This window comes from Girardinichthys multiradiatus, chromosome 3, assembly GCF_021462225.1.
Source record: "Girardinichthys multiradiatus isolate DD_20200921_A chromosome 3, DD_fGirMul_XY1, whole genome shotgun sequence".
Taxonomy (NCBI): domain Eukaryota; kingdom Metazoa; phylum Chordata; class Actinopteri; order Cyprinodontiformes; family Goodeidae; genus Girardinichthys; species Girardinichthys multiradiatus.
This window is the reverse complement of record NC_061796.1, coordinates 14,602,451-14,624,611: the sequence shown is the minus strand read 5'-3', so window position 1 is coordinate 14,624,611 and position 22,161 is coordinate 14,602,451. Positions and strand designations below refer to the sequence as shown.

The following is a 22,161-nucleotide window of genomic DNA, read 5'->3' as shown; positions in this document are numbered from 1 at the left end:
TTGAACTAGCATGGTTAAACAGTTGACTGACTAAAGTATTGAAGGTGGAAGTTGAAGTATCATGTTAATCAATTCTTGTCTTTTGGAGAGGAATTTGTTTTAATTCTGTGTATGTTTGCAGAGCACGCAGTTTAAGAACCTCAGTGTGCTAATTCACTTCTTCACTTCTTCATCTATTGCTTTGTTGTCCCACCTCACCAGGCCGATATTCATAGAACACATCTGAAAGAGACTAGCTTTTATTTGTTAATCATTGTCAATAATTATTTATCTATTATTTTTAGTTGTTGATACCCACACCAAGTTAAACCAAGATGCCACTCTTTACTGCAATTTTCAAAGAATGAGCTGTGGAGTTGTTTTTTGTTTTTTTTTACCTCCCTTACGGTCCTCCTCATTGCGTGTGCTGGCAAGATAAAGTTTGCTCCTAATCTAAACCAAGTGGCCAGTGGGTAAATTTAAATTTAATCAAGTTGAATTAAATTCAGTTCAGTTCCATCCAACCTATTTATGTTGCACCAAATTGCAACAGATGTTATTTCAAAGTACTTTACAAAACAAACAGGTCCAATTTCTATACAAACATATATTGTTATGTAGTGCTTTGTTGAGTACATAAATGGCAAAAGGACATTGGCAGATGCACGATGTAGTGTGGAATGAAGGATTTAATAATGGCAAACCTTACAACACACAAGAAGAACCTAGGAACCAGGGAGACAGTAAGATCCAACTGAGAGAGAGATTTTTACTCCAATGTGCTATGGTTTTCAACCGCTCTCCACGTTCCTTCCCGCATGATAATGTTAAGATTTTGTACATTATTGGTTTATTGACCGGCAAGGCTTTGCAACGGGCCGAGGCCGGTTTTTCAGCTTCCAGTAGTTTCGATTGTACCTTTGAAGAATTTATTTCAGAGTTTAAGCAAACATTTTCCCCTGAATTAGATAAGCCAGGTATAGGACGGCAGCTGCAAGCATTAAAACAACGCATGAGTTTTCGATAGAATTTCGCACTTTGGCAGCTGCTTCTGGTTGGAACGATAGTGCTTTAAAGTCTGCGATTTTTCATGCCCTAGACAAAGTTCTAAAGGATGAGTTAGCTCTGGTTGACGAACCCCCCACATTGGATGAAGTAATTTCCTTGGCCATAAGAGTGGATAACAGAATCAGAGAAAGAAGGAGAACCAGAGCAGAAAGATCTGTTTATTGACTACAGTTGCAGCCTAGTTTTTCACCCAATGTTAAATCCATTCAGCCCTTAGCTAACAGGTCAGAACCCATGCTGATTGGACACACCTGATTGACTCCAGAAGAGAGACAAAGATGCAGACAATCCAAGCAGTGTTTTTACTGTGGTTCTCCAGACCATTTTGTAGCTGGCTGCCCTGTTTGTCCCAGGCAGCCAAAAGACAGGGTCCGCTAACCTTGAAAGGGGGGTTGGCGGACCATTCTTTAAATAGTAAAGCCCCTAGACTCAGCCTGCCAGCAACTATCTTAGTTAATCAACAAAATTTGACTATGACCGCTTTTGTGGATTCCGGAAGTGAACAGAATTTAATTGATTCTGAGTTAGTAAGCAAGGCCGTAATTGAAGTGGAACCACTTTCTTCTCCACGATCTGTTTTAGCTCTTGATGGACAGCCTTTACAGCGAATTACTCATCAGACTAAACCTCTTGACCTTTGGTTATCAGGAAACCATAGGGAAAAAATATATTTTTTTGTATTTCCAGTATCACAGGGCTCGTTGGTTTTAGGTTACCCCAGGTTGCGAAAACATAATCCTCATCTAGATTGGTCTAAGGGTCGCGTTGAATCCTGGTCCACTAGTTGCCATTTATCTTGCCTCCAGTCAGCATTCACTCAGAGTTTTTCTGAACAGGGTAATGAGGAAGATGAGGTTATTGATTTAACTCAAGTACCTTCAGAATATCATGATCTTAAGAGAGTCTTTAGTAAAAGCAAGGCTTTGTCCTTACCACCTCACAGGCCTTATGACTGCGCTATCGACCTACTCCCCGGTGCCCTCCTACCCTCTAACTGGCAATATAAAATCTCCTGCCCGAACAGAAGTCCATGGAGAATTATATTAGTGAGTCTTTGTCTGCAGGAATAATTTGGCCATTTTCTTCACCTCTTGGGGCTGGATTCTTTTTGTAGGGAAGAAGGATGGGTCGTTAAGACCCTGCATTGACTATAGGGGTCTAAATCAGATCACTGTCAAGAATAAGTATGCTCTTCCACTATTTTCCTCAGCTTTTGAGCCGGTTCATGGTGCTACAATATTTACCAAATTAGATCTTGTTAGGATAAGCCAAGGGGATGAGTGGAAGACGGCCTTCAAGACTCCATTCGGTCACTTTGAATACCTGGTCTTGCCTTTTTGTTTCTGCAATGCTCCTGCTGTTTTCCAGGCCCTTGTTAATGACGTGCTTAGAGATTTTCTGAACATTTTTGTTTTAGTGTATCTGGACGACATTTTGATTTATTCAAGAAACATTGAGGAGCATCGTTGCCATGTTCGCCAGGTACTTCAGCGTCTTCTGGAAAACCGTCTTTTTGTGAAAGGTGAAAAGTGTGAGTTCCACCAAACCTCTGTCTCTTTTTTGGGCTATATGCGTCAAATTCTCATGTTTCCTCTGCTACAGGATGTTCTCCCTTCGAAGCATCCCTTGGTTACCAGCCGCCTTTGTTTTCTGCCAATGAAACAGACATCGCGGTTCCCTTGGTCCACCAACACATCTGTCGCTGCAAATCCGTATGGAACTCCACCATCCAAACCCTCCAACGAACCACAGAACAGAACAAGCGCTTCGCTGATCGAAGACACCGACCTGCCCCGGAATATCACCTTGGCCAAAAGGTTTGGTTATCTGCACGTGACGTACCACTTAAGTCTATGTCCTGAAAACTCTCACCTCGTTTCATAGGACCTTATGAGATTGAGGCCATGATCAGTCCCTTTGCAGTTCGCCTCCGTTTACCTACAAGCCTTCGAATACACCCTACGTTCCATGTGTCCCAGATAATACCTTGGATCTCTAGTGATTCTTCAGTGTTTCTCAGTTGGTGCTGGAGGTTCTGAGGTGCGCTGGATGACAGGTGTGACCTATCTACAGATGGAGGAGTTCTTAAGCGGGAAGCTGCCAGCACTTCAATGCCAGAGTGTTTGTCTTACTGTTTTTTCTGCCTGAGGCTTTGTTTACTTTGCTGAGTCCTGACTTCGTTCCGGAGATTCTCTGAACAATCTGGATAATAATCTACTGAGTATTGGATCAACCTTCTTGTGGATTTCTCTGCCTACCGTCTGTACCTTTTGGACACGGATCAAGCTGGCGGCTTCTCGCTTCCTTCAACCCCAGGACCAAGGCATAAGCGTACCCTGTTCCTCCCTCCTTCGCAAACATCGGCACCTGTGCTTCATCTGGTTTGCACCAAACCAGCAGTGGAGGAGACAACTGAGCAGCCTCACTTTGCAAGCTAAGATTCTGAATCTCTCCACCCCTAGTGGTTCAAGCAACAGCAATTTAGTAAGCCATTTCTCAGATCTCTTTAATCAGTTTTCATATACATTGTACGTTTATTCACTAGTCCCTTCTCCTTTCTTCCCGTACAGTTGGCGTTTCCAGTTCTCGTTCCTGATTACTTTGCTGACAAAGACGTTAAACTTTACTTCAGAGTGTTCTCTGTATGTGGGTCAAACTGTGTTTAAAATAACAGTTCTTTAGTATAACACTATCTATTATGCTTAAAACCTTTGTGTCAGACACTTTCAGACGAAGAATAATGTAATTAGAAGATAATTACAATTTTTTAGGACAAAATGGAGAGCAAACTGTTCAGTCCACTTTGCTTTTATTAATTGTTGTAGACTCCATAGATTTGTTTAGAAAATGATGCAGAAAGACCAACAATTATTTTCCTTTGTAAAATATCTTAAAAACTGAAAATATTTATTTGATTTTTGCAGCGTAGAAATGTAATCTGAGGATTTGATATGTAAATGACAATATTTTAAAGATTTTTTATAAAGCACAGAATCATCTTAAATAAATATGGTGCTTGTCTACTCAAATACAAATAAAAAAACAATAACTTATTCCAACAAATTGCATTTAAAATTGTTATTGCAGAAAAAACTCACTCTCCCAGCTCATATTTTCACATTGTTTGGTCAGATATAAGTAACTGTTGGAACAGTTAAAAGTACAGCACATACTTTTTTTCTTATCAAAACATGAATGAAAATGAAAACTAAATTCTTTGGTATATATGAAAAAATAAAGCAAAACTCTCTACATACATACAAAAGGCATTGAAATACATAGTAAAAATACTGCTACAGCAAAGAAATTAAACATGGCAAAAAAAAAAAAAAAAATCCAGCTCTTCCAGTCTTGATATGGAACTGTGTAGAAAAACATGGACAGTTTTATATTTAAATTTTAAAAACAGATCATAAACTCCTGGAATCCATCCTATTGCATCAGTTTTTGCACAACATTGTGACACTGTGATGCAATGCAGAGAGGTATTTTATCTTGGTTATATCAAGCATCATGCTGGAGGACAGGAGAGATGCAGAAGCGCATAACATTTAAACTCATATTAGCACCTGATCCATGGCAAACAGTGGGTTGTTTCATCCAAAAATGTTCCCTTCCATCAAGTGCCCTTGTTTACATTCCTATTATCAGGTAGTACTTTTCCCACAGTAACAATTTCTTCTTTACTTAGACTTGATTCCTTGTACAGAGTCAAAAGGCGCAAGCAGGTGTGGCCTCATTCTCCTTAACACAATATGTAAGGTATGGAGCAAAAGGTAAGGTAAGGAAGCAAAGATACGTGGAAAGCAAAAATCACAGTCCTTGGATTGTAACACGTCCACTTCATCAGCTTGGTGGTCATCAGTCAACTAGGTTGAAATAAATATATTATCAGTAGGACTGTTACAAACCATTTTATTTTGTAACATACAGTCCTAATTTATTTAGAGAAAGTTTGGAAACAATATTCAATGTTTCAGCAAAAATAAAGTCACAGCAGCAGCAATGCAAAGTCTTTCGCTTGTGGTCGCATGTTCATCTGATCAAGTCAGAAATATATCAAACAATTATCCATTTTGTAAACACTGAGAAGTCCTGCAGTCATGTCATATGGAATCATTTATGAACATTATTTGTCTGTTACCATTTGATACACTGATTTACATTCAACATTCATGCTAATTCTAAATTAATTAAAAATGCATCAGTCATTGCTAAATTTAGGCCTACTGACAGAAGAGGGAAGTTCGTAGTTTCTGTGATGGATGATATGTCGTACTCCAGAGTACATTTAAACGTACCAATAACAGCAAGTGCTCTATATTCCTTGGTACCAAAATCAAGGAACATGACCTTATTCTATTGTCAGTTTCAGATACTTATAGTTTCTACTAAAATTAACGTGTAAGATTGTTTTATAGACCACTGTATGAAACAGTATGATCCTTCCATTATTGTTGCAGCACAGTGCCATAAGTAGCATTGTTAGCATTGTTGCTTCACAGTAAGATAGTTCTGTGTTGAACCTTGCAACGTTGGCTGGTACATCTTAGAGTGGAATACACTAGAGACAATCCCTGACCCTTTAAAGCAGGTGCAGTTCACAGATAGGTCTTTGGATGCTTCCCATACGACATGAGCGCAGCTGAAAGCAGCTCTTCATTTTAAAGCCCTTTGTGCTTTGTAAACTGGTACTGCAACTGTTAAAACACTGAGAAGGCACACCAATTTATTACCCTGGATGCAACAAGTACACTGAAACAGCGCACATATTCATTTTAGTAAAACAAATGCAGTTTGTCTGTGCAGTTGTAGTAATAGGTATGTAACTGAAATGTTGTCTCTGTATTCTAATGGGGTATAGATGAAATTCGTACTATCTATTGGTAAAACCCAATGTAAGTCATACATACAAAGAAGTCAAAATAAGCGTGTCTGTAAAATAAAATTATGTTTAATGATGCGTAATATCTCTGTGAACAAGTATTAAAAATATGAAAACAGAAGCTACCAAAAAGTATAGAAAGGTAAACCTCAAAAGATCTTGGAGACATTTTGCGCTATTTAGTTTTTAAGACCTTTTTATGGTCTTGATAAGGTCTTTTAGGAAATGCATTATGATAATGATAATGCATTCACTGACAGGCTTCATATAACTTAAAGAAGAATGAATGAAGAAATGTAGATAGACTTTCTTGATTAGACTAGAAAACTTTCAACTGCATTCCAAGAATAAAGATAAAGCTGCTACAATGGCCCAGTTTATCACTAGACTTGAATCCAATTAAAAAATCTATGCAAGGGGCTCCAGGAAACAGACCCTCCGCCCAGAGCCGTAGCAATTTATAAGACAGTTTTGTGGAAGACTGGACTAATCACATCTGAACATTGCATGAGAGTAGTTTGTCAATATAGGAGATGACTTGAACTTGTCATTACCAAGAAAAGGGAAAGTTCCCCAAACAAATATTGAATGCATTTTAGTAAGCATATTATATAATAATTCCCTGTGTCACTTCACTTCATTACACATGATTTATGGACTAATTTGTTATCTTTGCTTTGTAGGTGTAGATTACTTGGGTTTTAACCAGCATCTAGTATGAATTTCATTTCAATAGCCCTATTAGAAATGTGTTTACTGAGAAAAACCTTTTTTCCTTAATACTTATTGCCCTGCTGCATGTTGATATTGTGAAAAACCCAACAAAGAGATTATTTAGGTGCTCTGGTGACACTAGTTGCTCAGAGGTGGTGCCGCTTGCAATAGTCCTTGTGCAGTTGTTTGATAGTGGGACTTAACTGATAGTCTTATAGTTCCCTTTCAATATGGAAATACTTCAAACACTCTCAGTTTTTGGTGTACAGTCATTTCTTAGTGACAATGACTCTCTGGGAAAGAAAATATTCATTCTGGTCAAGTTGAACCCCAATAGAAAAGCTAAAAATCCACAGTTTCTCTGGCTAAGTTAGTTACATTAGACAGATGCCCAGTGGATATGACAATAGTAGGAGGTAGCTAAAATTACAAAGGCTTGCACTCTTTTTAGCCAACTTTGATAATAATGGCAACGTGCCACTCTGAGATCTCAAAGATGTCCAGTTAGCATTCGATTGATAATCCCCATGATTGGTTAACAGTTGCATTTAAACCTTTTCTTTGTCCATTGTGGTAAAACTTAACCAATTTTGCCACCAGAGTTGTTCTCAATAGAAAGTATTTTGTAAACAACAACAATATAAAAACTGATGATAGTTCGCTGGTTAGTGGTGCTTTTTGTCTTTAGGTTCAAACATCCAGCACCATATCATAATGTGCTTCCTTCTTCCTCTTTCCACATTTCTTTATAAGGACAGTATATAGTGTCAACAATATCACCCAATAACTGGCATAAACTACTGCCCCAACAATGAGCACAATCTCTTCTGATTGAGGAAAAGTTTTTTTAGTCTGTTGGATTATAGTATAAATAATCCCAATAAAAAGAATGGTGAACCAGATAGTTATTGGAACCAGACCAATAAAGTTCACCACCACTGTTTTCCTCCCAGAGGTCCCCCAGCCTGACTTGTTAATAGTTGCTATTGCAAACATTTTGGCTGGTAACAGACTTGACATATACAGTACTGAATAGAAGGACATGAAAACCATGACAATGTTGCCTCTGAGACAACTGGCAAATGATGATTTGATCAATGCCACTGCCTGCACAATGAGTAGAAACAACAAAATATTCCAGAGTCGTCCTTGGAAGAAGAGCTGGATTGCAGTTGCAATGAGGAAAAATGGGAAAAATCCTGTGATCACAGCCTCGTACGTCATCCATAGATGATGCTTGTGGAACCACATAGAGTTGTAAAGCCATTCTCTAAAATAAGACTTACTCCATCGAGTCTGTTGATTTAGCCATCGCAGATATGTAATAGGTGTCTCGGTAAGGCACTTTGACCGTGCAGTGTATTTTGTTGCATACCCAAGGCTGAGCACTCGGTTTGTAAGATGACGGTCATCCCCAAAGCTGCAGTGGGATCCCATGAAGGTCTGATTGTACCAGTCTTCAAGAAATTCATGCAGGAGAGAATTTCGGTACATTCCTAGAGGCCCACTGATGCATTGAACACAACCGAAGTATGACTGGCAAGCCCGCTCAATGTTAAAGGCCATCCAGTAGCGAACGCTGCTCAGGAAGGAGATCCATGACTCATACTTATTTAAGATCTACAGTAGAGGTTAGAATACAAAGAAACAGATATTTGGCTTAATTTATAGCATTTGATTTGTGTTTTGGTGTAAAACACTTAAGTTCCAAATGTCTACAAATAAAAATGTAGTTTTGATACCTGTACATCTCCTCCAACACCTCCAACCATTGGGTCCTCCTCTAAAACCTTCACCATTTCCACTGAAGATGCTGGATCCAACATAGTGTCGGAGTCGCACACCTGAGAAAAAAACCCATAGTGAGTTAACTGCATTTGTACATTAAAGGTAAGCTACAATCTTCACAATCTTACCTAAAAGAAACAGTACAACCAATGGTTTAGAGATCTGTTTTCAACTGTAATTGTGGCCCCTGGTCACTCTTTTACAGATGCTCTCTCCATTTGCTTCTATAAAAGGTAGTTTTCCTCGCAAAGAGAATCAGTTGATGCAAAAAGCAAAAAAAAAAAAAAGAAACCTGGCGCCAAGTCCCCATTAACAAAGGAATCTGTTACAGACCGAACCCAATGATAGTGGGAGTGCAGGGCTTTTTCTCTAATTCCTAAATGCTGGAGAGTTTTGGCATGACTTCTGGTAGTGCAGCACTAAGGTCCTTCAAAATCTCTGGCTGTGTTTTTGTTTTTTGGAAGGCACAAGTTGGCTACATGTGTTGGACCATTTTACTCCCAAATGCTCCCTTTTTGTATTGAAGAATTGATTAAATTACTCTGCTAATTTATTAGGATTTTTATTATGCTTCTAATTGTTCACAAATAATTTAAAAAATTTAAACAGTTTGTTTCTTAACCACTGCATTTTTACCCTTAGAGACCCACTACAAGATTCAATTTTCTTTAAGATAGTGACATTTGTGTTTAAGCTAAAGTTATGCAATTAAAATTGTTAGGAAGTCGAAGCATATCCATGCCAATCATTTGCCTAACACAAGTTTGGGGTCTTACTCAGAAAATCCTTTACATAGGTGATGTGATGTAATCCTGAACCCCATGAAACTGATCTGTTATTACACTTAAGCATCAGCTGCTGCTGCCCTTTGTCATGCCTCACTTCACGACACGTACATCCATTCACCGTCTGGCTAAAAGCACCACAAAAGGCTCTTTGTGGACCTCATGTTAGCCCCCTTTTGCCTTTTCCTGACACATGTCTTTCTGTTCTCTTTCCTCCTTGTGCTCAATGTATGCTACTGTTTACTGCATCCCCCATGATTTACTATACACTTTTCCCTTCTTTATTTGCTACCTAATGTTAGATGTGGTGAAGTTAATCTACTAAACTGATACCTTCTACCCTTATTTAAATGACTAAGCCTTACCTGTACATAGTCCATGGTCCTTCCCAGTGCTTTGAAGGCCGTGTACATGACTTCTCTCTTGCCTCCCCACTTCTGCATGATGCACACAAACCTATTGCTGAGAACAAGTCTGGAAACATGCTGAAGGCTCTCAGCGTAGCTCTCGTCTGTCTCCTCTGGACTTTGGATGTGATAATTACTCTGCCACACGTATGTCGCTGAGTTGTCCCATCCCATAACTTCCTTAAAGATTTCCATCATGTACATGTCATCTTCTGAGTTCCCATCGATCACCATAATCACTTTAATCCCTGGATATGTCAGCCTCTTCACTGACACCAGGCACTTTTTAAGATAGTTTGGATCCTCCTGATAGGCAGCAATGCACAATGCCAAGGACTTGTTCAGTTTGATCGGTGTCTCCAAGGAGCGCCGCATGTTTCTGTGCTCCAGGAGTGCAAAAAGGCTCTGGATGATGAGGTGGACAACCAAGATAGCACCATACAAGCCAAACGATAAATGATTGTGGGCTGTCGTGAAGAATTGATAGCCCATGATGTAGGCTGTAGAGATGCCCACCAGGAGAGAGATGCCGAACATGGTGGTCCCAAATATCCTCAGGTATGTTAAGACTCTCTGACACTTCATCTATGGGCAAATAGAAAGGAAGATGTTTACTCAGGGTGATAGGAGGGGTGATGAATAAAAATAGGGCAATATCTGAGCCATATTTCAATCACAACTAAGTAGCAGAGGGAAGAAGTATTTCCTGATTTCATACAGTGGCCATGAAAACAAATACACATTGACACTTTTTTTTTTCTGACAATAAAAGCATTGCAATATGTGGCCACAACAAAATACAGTTTATGTGAGCAAAAAGAATAGGACAAAATGGTGTAAACAGGTGTAAATAAGATGGCAATGGCTAGGTTGCAAGTACTGTGTAATGACATCATCATTTTGCTTACCGGGGGATGACGTAAAATTTATATACATTTCTTAACTTTATTTCAGACAAAATATGATAAATGAAGAAAAACTGCCCTTTGTCGCCGGTCCTGTTCATAACTTTTATGGACAGGATTTCTAGACGCAGCCAAGGGCCGGAGGGGGTCTGGTTTGGGGACCAGTGGATTTCGTCTCTTCTTTTTGCGGATGACGTGGTCCTGCTGGCCCCCTCTAGCCAAGACCTACAGCATGCGCTGTGGCGGTTCGCAGCCGAGTGTGAAGCGGCTGGGATGAGGATCAGCTCCTCCAAGTCCGAGGCCATGGTACTCGACCGGAAAAGGGTGGCTTGTCCTCTTCAGGTTGGAGGGGAGTTCCTGCCTCAAGTGGAGGAGTTTAAGTATCTCGGGGTCTTGTTCACGAGTGAGGGAAGAATGGAGCGGGAGATCGACAGACGGATCGGTGCAGCTGCCACAGTAATGGGGGCGCTGTGCCGGTCCATTGTGGTGAAGAGAGAGCTGAGCCGAAAAGCAAAGCTCTCAATTTACTGGTCGGTCTACGTTCCTACCCTCACTTATGGCCATGAACTTTGGGTCCTGACCGAAAGAACGAGATCACGGATACAAGCGGCTGAAATGAGCTTCCTCCGTAGGGTGGCCGGGCACTCCCTTAGAGTTAGGGTGAGGAGCTCGGCCATCCGGGAGGGGCTCGGAGTAGAGCCGCTGCTCCTCCACATCGAGAGGAGCCAGTTGAGGTGGCTCGGGCATCTATACCGGATGCCTCCTGGACGCCTTCCTCGGGAGGTGTTCCAGGCACGTCCCACCGGGAGGAGGCCCAGGGGACGGCCCAGGACACGCTGGAGGGACTATGTCTCTCGGCTGGCCTGGGAACGCCTTGGGCTCCCCCTGGAGGAACTGGAGGAGGTGTCTGGAGAGAGGGACGTCTGGGCGTCTCTGCTGAGTCTGCTGCCCCCGCGACCCGGTCCTGGATAAGCGGAAGACGACGAACGAACGAACGAAGAAAAACTAGTTCATGTTGGAGTTCACAACACCAAAAGAAAAAAAAAATATCTCAAAGTATATTCAGACATAAAGCAGATGGGCTGAATCAAACCTGAGCAATGCACTGCTCAAGCAATTGTTGCAGCCCTTTGAGTTAACTATCCATCAATCCATGGTTTATACCTGCATACCCTTGCAGGTCCCCATGGAGACTGGTGTCATTCAGGCGAGAGGTTTGGTACACCCTGGACGGGTCACCAGTCCAATACAACAAGGAGATACTTGGGACAAGTAACCATCCACACACACACTTATACCTAAGGGCAAAGTAGACCCTAGTTATGTTAAATGTGGTTCTGATCTCTTTTTGAAGAAGCCAACGTACTTGGTGAGAGTATGCAAACTCCATAGAGAATTACCCTAGGCCAGGGTTTGAACTGAGGACCTTGTTGCTGCAAGGCAACAAGGGCACTTAAGCTCTTGTGGTGCTAGTAAGCCTTAAGCCAAGTACTATTATATTCTAAGACCTTTTATTACCTTTTTATTATATGTATGCATTATAGTTTAGGTTTGTAATTCATGGAGAAGGATTGCTTTTTTCCTTGGACTACAAATAGGGGTTTACCACAAACATTTATCCAGAGATAACATGTTGCTAGTGCACAGTCTGTTAGCTTTGATGTGTCTGTGACCTTATTCTTGTACTTTTTCACATTCCAGTAAGAAATAGGTGTATAAATATATCTTCACATTACCCACTAGGGTATTGTCTTTCTCGTACTCGTACTCGTCATCTTCCGCTTTATCCGGGATCGGGTCGCGGGGGCAGCAGACTCAACAGAGACGCCCAGACATCCCTCTCCCCAGACACCTCCTCCAGCTCCTCTGGGGGGAGCCCAAGGCGTTCCCAGGCCAGCCGAGAAACATAGTCTCTCCAGCGTGTCCTGGGCCGTCCCCTGGGCCTCCTCCCGATGGGACGTGCCTGGAACACCACCCAAGGAAGGCGTCCAGGAGGCATCCGGTATAGATGCCCGAGCCACCTCAACTGCCTCCTCTCGATGTGGATGAGTAGCGGCTCTACTCCGAGCCCCTTCCGGATGGCCGAGCTCCTCACCCTATCTCTAAGGGAGTGCCCGGCCACCCTACGGAGGAAGCTCATTTCCGCCGCTTGTATCCGGGATCTCGTTCTTTCGGTCATGACCCAAAGTTCATGGCCATAGGTGAGGGTAGGAACGTAGACCGACCGGTAAATCGAGAGCTTCGCTTTTCGGCTCAGCTCTCTCTTCACCACAACGGACCGGCACAGCGCCCCCATTACTGTGGCAACCGCACCGATCTGTCTGTCGATCTCCCACTCCATTCTTCCCTCACTCATGAACAAGACCCCGAGATACTTAAACTCCTCCACTTGAGGCAGGAATTCCCCTCCAACCTGAAGAGGACAAGCCACCCTTTTCCGGTCGAGAACCATGGCCTCGGACTTGGAGGAGCTGATCTTCATCCCAGCCACTTCACACTTGGCTGCAAACCACCCCAGTGCATGCTGTAGGTCTTGACTAGAGGGGGCCAGCAGAACCACGTCATCTGCAAAAAGAAGAGACAAAATCCACTGGTCCCCAAATCAGACCCCCTCCGGCCCTTGGCTGCGCCTAGAAATCCTGTCCATAAACGTTATGAACAGAACCGGTGACAAAGGGCAGCCCTGTCGGAGTCCAACATGCACCGGGAACAGGTTCGACTTAGTGCCGGCAATGCGAACCAAACTCCTGCTCCGCTTGTACAGAGATCGGATGGCCCCTAGTAAAGGGCCCCCGATTCCATACTCCTGGAGCACCCCCCACAGGGCATCATGAGGGACACAGTGGAATGCTTACTCCAGGTCCACAAAACACATGTGGACCGGTTGGGCAAATTCCCATGAACCCCCGAGTACCCTGTAGAGGGTATAGAGCTGGTCCAGTGTTCCACGGCCAGGACGAAACCACACTGCTCCTCCTGAAGCCGGGGTTCGACTATCGGCCGGACTCTCCTCTCCAATACCCTGGCGTAGGCCTTACCAGGGAGGCTGAGGAGTGTGATCCCCCAGTAGTTGGAACACACCCTCCGGTCACCCTTCTTATGTAGAGGCCACCCCAGTCTGCCAAACCAAAGGCACTGTCCCCGTCCGCCACGCAATGTTGAAGAGGCGTGTCAACCATGACAGCCCCACAACATCCAAAGACTTGAGGTACTCAAGGCGGATCTCATCCAACCCCGAAGCCCTGCTTTTTAACCACCGCAGTGACTTCAGCCTGGGTGATGAAAGAATCCAACCCCGAGTCCCCAGCCTCTGTTTCCACCAGGGAATGCATGATGGCAGGATTGAGGAGATCCTCGAAGTACTCCTTCCACTGGCTGATAATGTCCCCAGTCGAGGTCAGCAGCTCCCCACCCCCACTGTAAACAGTGTTGGCGAAGCACTGCTTCCCCCTCCTGAGGCACCGGACGGTTTGCCAGAATCGCTTCTCCATGGCCTCACCGAACTCCTCCCAGGTCCGAGTTTTTGCCTCTGCCACAGGCCTGGCCGCGGCACGCTTGGCCCCACTGTACCCGTCAGCCGCCTCAGGAGTCCCACAAGCCAACCACAGCCGATAGGACTTCTTCTTCAGCTTGACAGCGTCCCTTACTGCCGGTGTCCACCACCGGGTTCGGGGATTGCCGCCGCAACAGGCACCGCAGACCTTACGGCCGCAGCTACGGGCAGCAGCATCGACAATAGATGCGGAGAACATGGTCCACTCGGATTCTATGTCTCCAACATCCCTCGGAATCTGGTCAAAGCTCTCCCGGAGGTGAGAGTTGAATACATCCCTGGCCAAGGGGTCCGCCAGATGTTCCCAGCAGACCCTCACTATGCGCTTGGGCCTGCCAAGTCTGTCCGGCTTTCTCCTCCCCCAGCGGATCCAACTCATCACCAGGTGGTAATCAGTGGACAGCTCAGCCCCTCTCTTCACCCGAGTGTCCAAAACATGCGGCCGAAGGTCTGATGATACGACAACAAAGTCGATCATTGACCTCCTGGTGCCAAGTGCACTGATGGACACCCTTATGTTTTAACATGGTGTTCATTACAGACAATCCGTGAGTAGCACAGAAGTCCAATAACAAAACACCGCTCAGATTCAGATCGGGGAGTCCATTCCTCCCGATCACGCCTCTCCAGGTGTCCCGTGGGCAGTGAAGTCCCCCAGCAGAATAATGGAGTCCCCAGGAGGGGCACTATCCAGCACCCCCGACAGGGACACCAAGAAGGCCGGGTACTCTGCACTACCACTCGGCCCGTAGGCTGAAATGATAGTCAGAGACCTCTCCCCAACCCGAAGGCGCAGGGATGCAACCCTCTCATCCACTTGGGTAAACCCCAACACAAGACGGCTGAGCTGGGAGGCGACAAGCAAACCCACCCCAGCCCGCCGCCTCTCCCCGTGGGCCACTCCAGAGTAGAAGAGAGTCCAGCCCCTCTCGAGGAGATGGGTTCCAGAGCCCACGCAGTGCGTGGAGGCGAGCCCGACTATTTCTAGTCGAAATCTCTCAACCACCCGCAAAAGCTCAGGCTCCATCCCCCCCAGGGAGGTGACATTCCACGTCCCTATAGCCAGCCTAAGCATCCGGGGATCGGGCCGCCGAGGTCTCCACCTTCGTCCGCCGCCCAATCCTCTTTGCACCGGTCCCTCACGGTTCCCCCTGCAGGTGGTGGGCCCACTGGGGGATGGTCTCGCGTCTCTTGTTCAGACTTGGCCCGGCCGGTTCCCGCGAGGAGCAACCCAGCCACCAGGCGCTCTCCGACGAGTCCTGATCCCAGGCCTGGCTCCAGGGTGGGACCCCGGCTCCGCCGTACCGGGCGACGTCACGTGCCTCGATTTTGTAGTCGTCATGAGGGGTTCTTGAACCGCTCTTTGTCTGACCCGTCACCTAGAGCCTGTTTGACATGGGAGACCCTACCAGGGGAATTTAAGCCCCAGACAACATAGCCTCTAGGATCATTCGAGCACTCAAACCCTTCCACCACATTAAGGTGGCGGTTCAAGGAGGGGGTATTGTCTTTCTTTAACTCTCAAATAACCAAAGAAAACTCTTCAGTCACTTCTAAAATCCCCCCCCAGTGCTCTCCATGGTTTTTGCATAATTAACTGACTTGGGTTGGCTATTTTACATATTTACCGTTCTTTTTGTGGCCAAAAAAATGTTGTTAGAGCAACAAACTGATTCTTTGCTGAAGGTGACCTCAAGAACTACCAATAGACTCACCAATGTAATCTCTGTTGGTTGCTTACTGGGGTATTTTGTTTCACATCTAACTCATTAAATACCTGGTTGTTTTGTTGTGTTTTGTTCAATATTCACTTTACAGATTTTAGACTATCTGTAATGCAATGTGGTACCCTCCGCCCTTCTATAGTACGCAGGTAAAGAAGGAAGTGGTTTATCTTTTCCCTGTACTCCTTCTTTTACTCTCTCCTGCTTGCTGCTCATAATCCTAGTCCATATGTCACACAGTTGAGATTAGCCAATTGTTCCATGTCTCTTTTAATGTGGGTGGGCCGACATTACAATTTTTCTTGACCTAATTAACCAGCAAACTGGCTGCTGCAGCCAACTATCCCAACAGAAAGAAATAGAAAGCAGCAATGATTGATAATAGTTTTCAGCCCCATTTAAGTGAGAACTGATGATTTCACAGATGCATGGTGATGCAGTTGGTAGCACTGTTGCTTTGCAGCAAGAAGGTCTTGGGTTCGACTCCCGGTCAGAGGTCTTTCTGCATGGAGATTGCATCTCCTTGTGCATGTGTGGGTTCTCACCAGGTACTCCAGCTTCCTCCCACAGTCCAAAAGCATGACTGTTAGGTCAATTGGTCTCTCTAAAATTGCCTAGGTGTGTGAGTGTGTTTGTTAGTTGTTTCACATGTGCCCATGGTGTACCTGTCTCCCTATCTCCATAAACTGCTGGAGATAGGTGCCAGCTTCCCCACGACCCACTATGGAAGAAGCAGTATAGAAGATGACTGACTGATGATTTCAAGACAATGAATACAGTAAAGTCTCAAAGCAGTATGTAGGATAGCTGAATGTTGTCAAAAGACCTTTGTCCTATTTTTTGTCTTTGACCCTTCTGTAAAAAAAAAATAAATACATCTTTAGCTCAAACTCCTGAGGTCTGCTTGCAGCCCTCATGCTGCTACCAACATCTGTTTGACAGGCCAAGCAGACCCACTCTGCGTGGCTCGGCTCGGATGAAGGCAAACCGGACCACCCTCTGATGTCATCTGTTTGTATCTCTGTGGGAAGAAGGAGACACAATCTCCTAAATTTTCTTATGCTGCATGAATGCTTCTTCCCTTCTGTGATTCCTTTTTAGCATTATTATAGGAAAATTAGTTCCTTCAGTAACCTTTAGGTCTGGCGCTACTGAGTCAGTGACTCGGCAGGGTGCCTCTTTCTGCAACATCATTTAACAACCTCAGCAACATTTAGATGCACTAGATGAAGGTATGTGTGCATACATGTCTAATACAAATAACATAAAGTCAAATCATACAGGCAACTTATGCATGTAAAGTTCCTCGCAGAAGCATTTATAGCGCTTAAAATGTTGTCACATTTTTTGCATGTTAGAAGCCACAAACTTTGTATTTGTAACAAATGTTTTCAACATTCGATACAAATAAGTATGGCCTGCAATTTTATACAGCCTCCTGAGTCAATGTTTTATAGACAAATCCTTTAGCTGGAATTATAGCTGCAAGTCCTTTAACAGGTTTGCACATCAAAATTATTCAAATTCAATCAGACTGTAAGACGTGTCCGTGAACATTCTTAAATTCTTGCCACAGATTCTTAATTGCATTTAGGTCTGGACCTTGACGGTCCCATGATAACACATGAACACGTGTTGAACTAAACCGGAGATGTCCAACTCTCGCCCTTGATTCAGGAGTGTTGAATGAGGAGAACATATTAAACATGCAGGGCAACAGACCTTGAGAATTAACTTTGGATCTCATTGATTAAAACCATTCCATTGTAGCTTAGGCTGTATGTTTAGGATCATTGTTCTGCAAAGGTTCAAACTCAACTCCAGCACATATTTTGATCCTTGTTCATCGCTATTGTGAGAGCTGAAAATTAAGGTAAACTTATAATGTGTAGCTAGAATGATCAGATTATAAATCAGTGTGATTTCTCTAGCTAAATCTTACAAGCCTGACACTAAGCCTTTAAGATGACAGATTATACATCTTCAAGAAACATGAAAAGTCCAGTTGCTTTCTGTTTAAACACTTAGGAATGTACTCCAGTCTATAGTCTTTCTCCTGGGATTGTCCTGCATTTAGCTCTAACTATCTTCCAATCAACTTGATCAGCTTCCCTCTCCCTGGGGAAGAAAGGCCTCCCCACAGCATGATGCAGCCACCACTATGTTTCATTTTGCATGCGGGCCAAGATGTTCAATTCAGTTGTGTTACCTAAATAGCTTGCTGGATGCTGCAAATTGTGCTGCTTATGGAACTTACGTTGTCTTTGAACAAGTTTCTTTCTTTTGACTCTTACATAAAGGCGTGTTTTCTGTTGTGTCAAGTGAATCTCCCACTTCAGCTGTGAATCTCTGCATCTCCTCCAGAGAACAGCTATTCTAAAATTAAATTACACACAGGTAGACTATTTACTTCTTAGATAACTTCTGAAGTAGTTGCATTTGATTTTATATATTACAACTATACTCCCCACTTTTTAGATTTTTTTATTTGAAAATACTACTAAAATGAGAGGAATACTTCTTAAGGCACTGTACATCCCTTATTCGCATAAGTTGCCTGTATGATTTAACATAATGCATTTAGCACGAGACTCGTTGAATCAAAATCTGGAAAAGTCCAAAAAAACTATAAAAAAGTTCAAAGGGTATGATAAATTTGGGAGGCAACTTAAATCTGGCAAACACAGTGAGCAGAACAGTTGTACACAAAGTAAAGTGCTGTTTGTGATTTGGCAAGACTTCTTCACACCGCGCCTAAAGTCACAAGACAGATGGAGGGAGGGGGAAGAAAACGAAAGGAAAAGGCACAAAGAAATTAGGTAATGGAAGTAGATAAACAGAAGAGAAGAAACAAAACTAGTGTATCTAAGAGCAACGCAAACAGAGAGAAAGCCTCAGTTAAGAACGAGACAACCCCCCGCCCCCACACACACACACTGGCTCTGGCATTAAACGCTGCTCAGTTGATCACTGGATGAGTAGACCACAACCCGCATAGCAGGGCTCCTCTGGCACATGGCAAGGCTATTAACGTCAGCCACTCATTTACAAGACCCCTGACATTCACACATGCAAACACACAAAACGGTCATTTTAAAAATCCCATTACACCAGCGCAGGAAGTCAGTCAGTCTGTCTGTGAGAATGTACACTTTTAACTGAGTTATGCTGATCTCCATCAGCTCCTGCATATGGAGTGTGAGCGAGCACATGTGAGTATACTGGTTTACAGTAACATCAGGGAGAGTGAACTCTGTGACCCCGTCTCCATGAATCGATTTTAAATAAACATAGGAAAAACTGTGTCCAGATTATTCAATTGGCCATCAAATGTTACAATATTTTTTCATTCTTTTCTACATTTTAGACTTTGTATATGAAATTCTTGTTATGCATACATTTTAAGTTAAACAACAAGGACAAACTGTTCATTCAGTTTATGCTTTACAGGCCTTAAGCGTCAGTTGTCTTATTGTTACCAACTAAATTAACATCAGAAAGCCTTGATCTTCATTCCATCACATCTGCTGCTCTGGGTGTGTGTTATCTAGCAAAGGTCAAAGTAACAATTAGCTCACAGAGCAGAATGATTAGCTGCAGGCCGCTGGGAGTCCCTGAGAGATAAAACCTCCGAGGGAGCACTGTCTGTGACCGTGGAGGTGTCATCAACACAGCGATGATGCCTCTTTGGACACATCTTTGCGTGCCAGGAAACAACATTTATCTGTGCAAATTGTGGGTGTTATTACAACAGGATGATATCAACTCAAACTTTTTGTTCATCTTTCTTTCTCCAGATGTGAGAAACTCTGTAGGTCTCAAACAGTATATTGTTTTTTTTGGGGGGGTTTTCTGTGGCTGCATATGGTACATGCATATTGTTGGGGTGACTTTAAAATTACAGAGCACTAGACAGGGTTGCAAGAACAAATGTAAGCATAATCTATAAAATGTCTATGTTATGGTCCTTGAACATGCGTTGGAATCCTTGTGAACATGAATACATAAAAAATGTCTGTTGTGTAGAAAATATGAGACAGTTTAACTGAACTCACAGGAGAGCAGTGCAGTCTCTTTTAGCAGGGTTCCAGTTCAAGGCCTGTGAAGGAATGTAAAAAATAACAAGTCTCACCAGAATGTGTGCGTGTGTCCCTACACGGTTCCTACTACACATGTATAGGAGTGTATGTATCATTACTTTATGGACAAGGTGGAAATCTGAGGCAGAGACATCTTGCTGGTCTAAGGGAAGCTGAGATTGCTCAAAGCTCAGATCTTTGTTTCAGAGCAGTAAAAGGCAGACTCACAAATCAACATCTCTCATCATGCTTTAAAGGCATTTGTGTTTTGTTTTGGGCTTTTCCTCTTATTCTGATTACATTCTCCAAGTTGTTGTGTGTTGGATCTTGCATGAGGTCATTGATTTCCAGGTGGTGCTTTAGTTCATTGCTTAGGTTTAGTTTCTCATGATTATTGTAGTCTCTTTATAGTGCTTTCTAGTTTATGTCTGTAAGATTTTTCCCTTGGTTAGATTGTGTCCCTAGACTCCTGCTTTGTTCCAACCATGCTTTGTTTTTCACTCTCGGCTTCTGCCATTGCAATCAGCTTCATTCAGTCCACCTGCACCATGCAATTAGTTTCCCTGCTCCTCCTGTGTCATGTCCATATATAAACCGTTATTTTGTTTACTCTTCACAGAAACATTCTCAGTTCCTGTTTGTCCATCTGCATTCTGGGGTCCACCGCCACACCACAGAGTGACACCTCTGGCCAGACAAGAACTTTAAGAAAGTCTAACTTTTCTACTTTTTTTTGTCTGGTAAAAAATATCTAATGAAAGGGATGAAAATGGCTGTTTGTACTGCATTAAGGGCTGATATGTCCCTAAGCAAAACACAAGATGGAGCACAGTGAGCAGTTAAGAATGACCTAAGCATTGGTTGCTGTCTGGATTACACATGCTAACCACACCACAGTATGGTTTGCTACTATTTGTTTGAAAGATTAAAAATTTGTAGTAGTTTTGACAAAAATCACAAAAGAAATAACATGGCCAATATGTGATGAGACTGACAACCTAAAACCACACATTGTTTAAAACTAATCCTGGGTATGGCTAAATGATCAAATTCATCATTACTAACCTTAGAGTCATTCAATCAATTCTTAACAACCAGTGCTGTTTGTCTACAGAAATCTGTTGATAACTGCAGCTCAGGAGAAAAGCCAAATAAAGTATTAGTGTCCCGCTTGACTGTTGCCTCTACAAAATGACAGCAGGTATAGATTTGCAATCACTTCCAGGAGTAAGTGTCTGACATTGTTATTCATTACATCTGTTATCTACAGATACAAATTGTTTAAAAAGCAGAAAACAATCACTGTGTTAGTTTTTTATTTTTAGAAAACCACACTGTAGTATGTGAATATAGCTTATTTCAACAGACAAACCTTCAGAGCGAGAAGTCAATAAACAGAACTAACATCAATTTTCTATATGAGAAAAATAAGGCCTGGGTTCCAGCACTTCCTAATGTGCAAGGAGTCTTTGCTCTGCGATGGAAAACAAGGATTTTATGAACTGAAAAAACAGGATGCAATAACAGTCAGTGAGAAACTGGCTCAAAATACTGGTTAAAGGGAGAAATCATCATCTCAATCAGAATTTGTGGTGAGATCATATGATCTTAAAATGCCACAATATTTCTCATCAAAGTAAAGTTTATCACAAAGCACTATCTATATCTAGACTATGTTTCAGTTCAATCAATTATTTTGGGTCCTGGATATGAAGGCGTGTGCTTTAAGCCTTATCAATGTTTTGTATACTTATTTTGACGTCAGACACGAAGCAGTTCTTGAGTTGCTGTTCGGCTGTATGATGCACATTGGTGTGGCTAAGTGTTAAGACTTGAGTTTAGAAATCTCCACCACTTTTGATGCCTTCATGAGGTAACGTTTGAGTATTTAGTAGAAAAAACAAATTATGACAGAGTGACAGACAAGATGCACTGCAAGAATATGGCCACTGGCTAACCGTTATCTGTTAACAAGGCTGAAGTTGATATCTGCTTCACAGCTTGTTATCTATGGCACATTAAAGGGGCTATTTGTGTTTGAAGAATCTGGATTAGCATGCAGGTGCATGTGAATATCATTTAATCAGTTTTGATACCTAATACAATCTTGAATACTAAGGTGAAGTAAAAGGAAGAACTATTTGGCCAAAATCAAGGAGGCTTATAATTGTTCCCTTAAATATAGGGGGTGGGGACACACACACCGAAGAAATCAAAACAGGATTAGAAATGAATCACCCACAGTTGATAAATCCACTACAGGCCAGTTTCACA

General features: G+C 42.9%; 1 protein-coding gene across 1 annotated transcript in view; it reads right to left on the bottom strand.

Annotated features, from left to right (window-relative positions):
• Positions 1–3,839: 3,839 nt before the first annotated feature.
• The window catches only part of has2 (hyaluronan synthase 2), a 31,918-nt gene continuing 13,596 nt past the window's right edge, over positions 3,840–22,161 (bottom strand). Inside the window, exons 2-4 of the mRNA XM_047359234.1 lie at positions 9,585–10,211; positions 8,389–8,490; positions 3,840–8,266 (exon numbers count right to left, since the gene is read on the bottom strand). Coding sequence (XP_047215190.1) covers positions 7,337–8,266; positions 8,389–8,490; positions 9,585–10,211 — 1,659 coding nt within the window. The 3' untranslated portion in view covers positions 3,840–7,336. The remainder of the gene's footprint in view (positions 8,267–8,388; positions 8,491–9,584; positions 10,212–22,161) is intronic.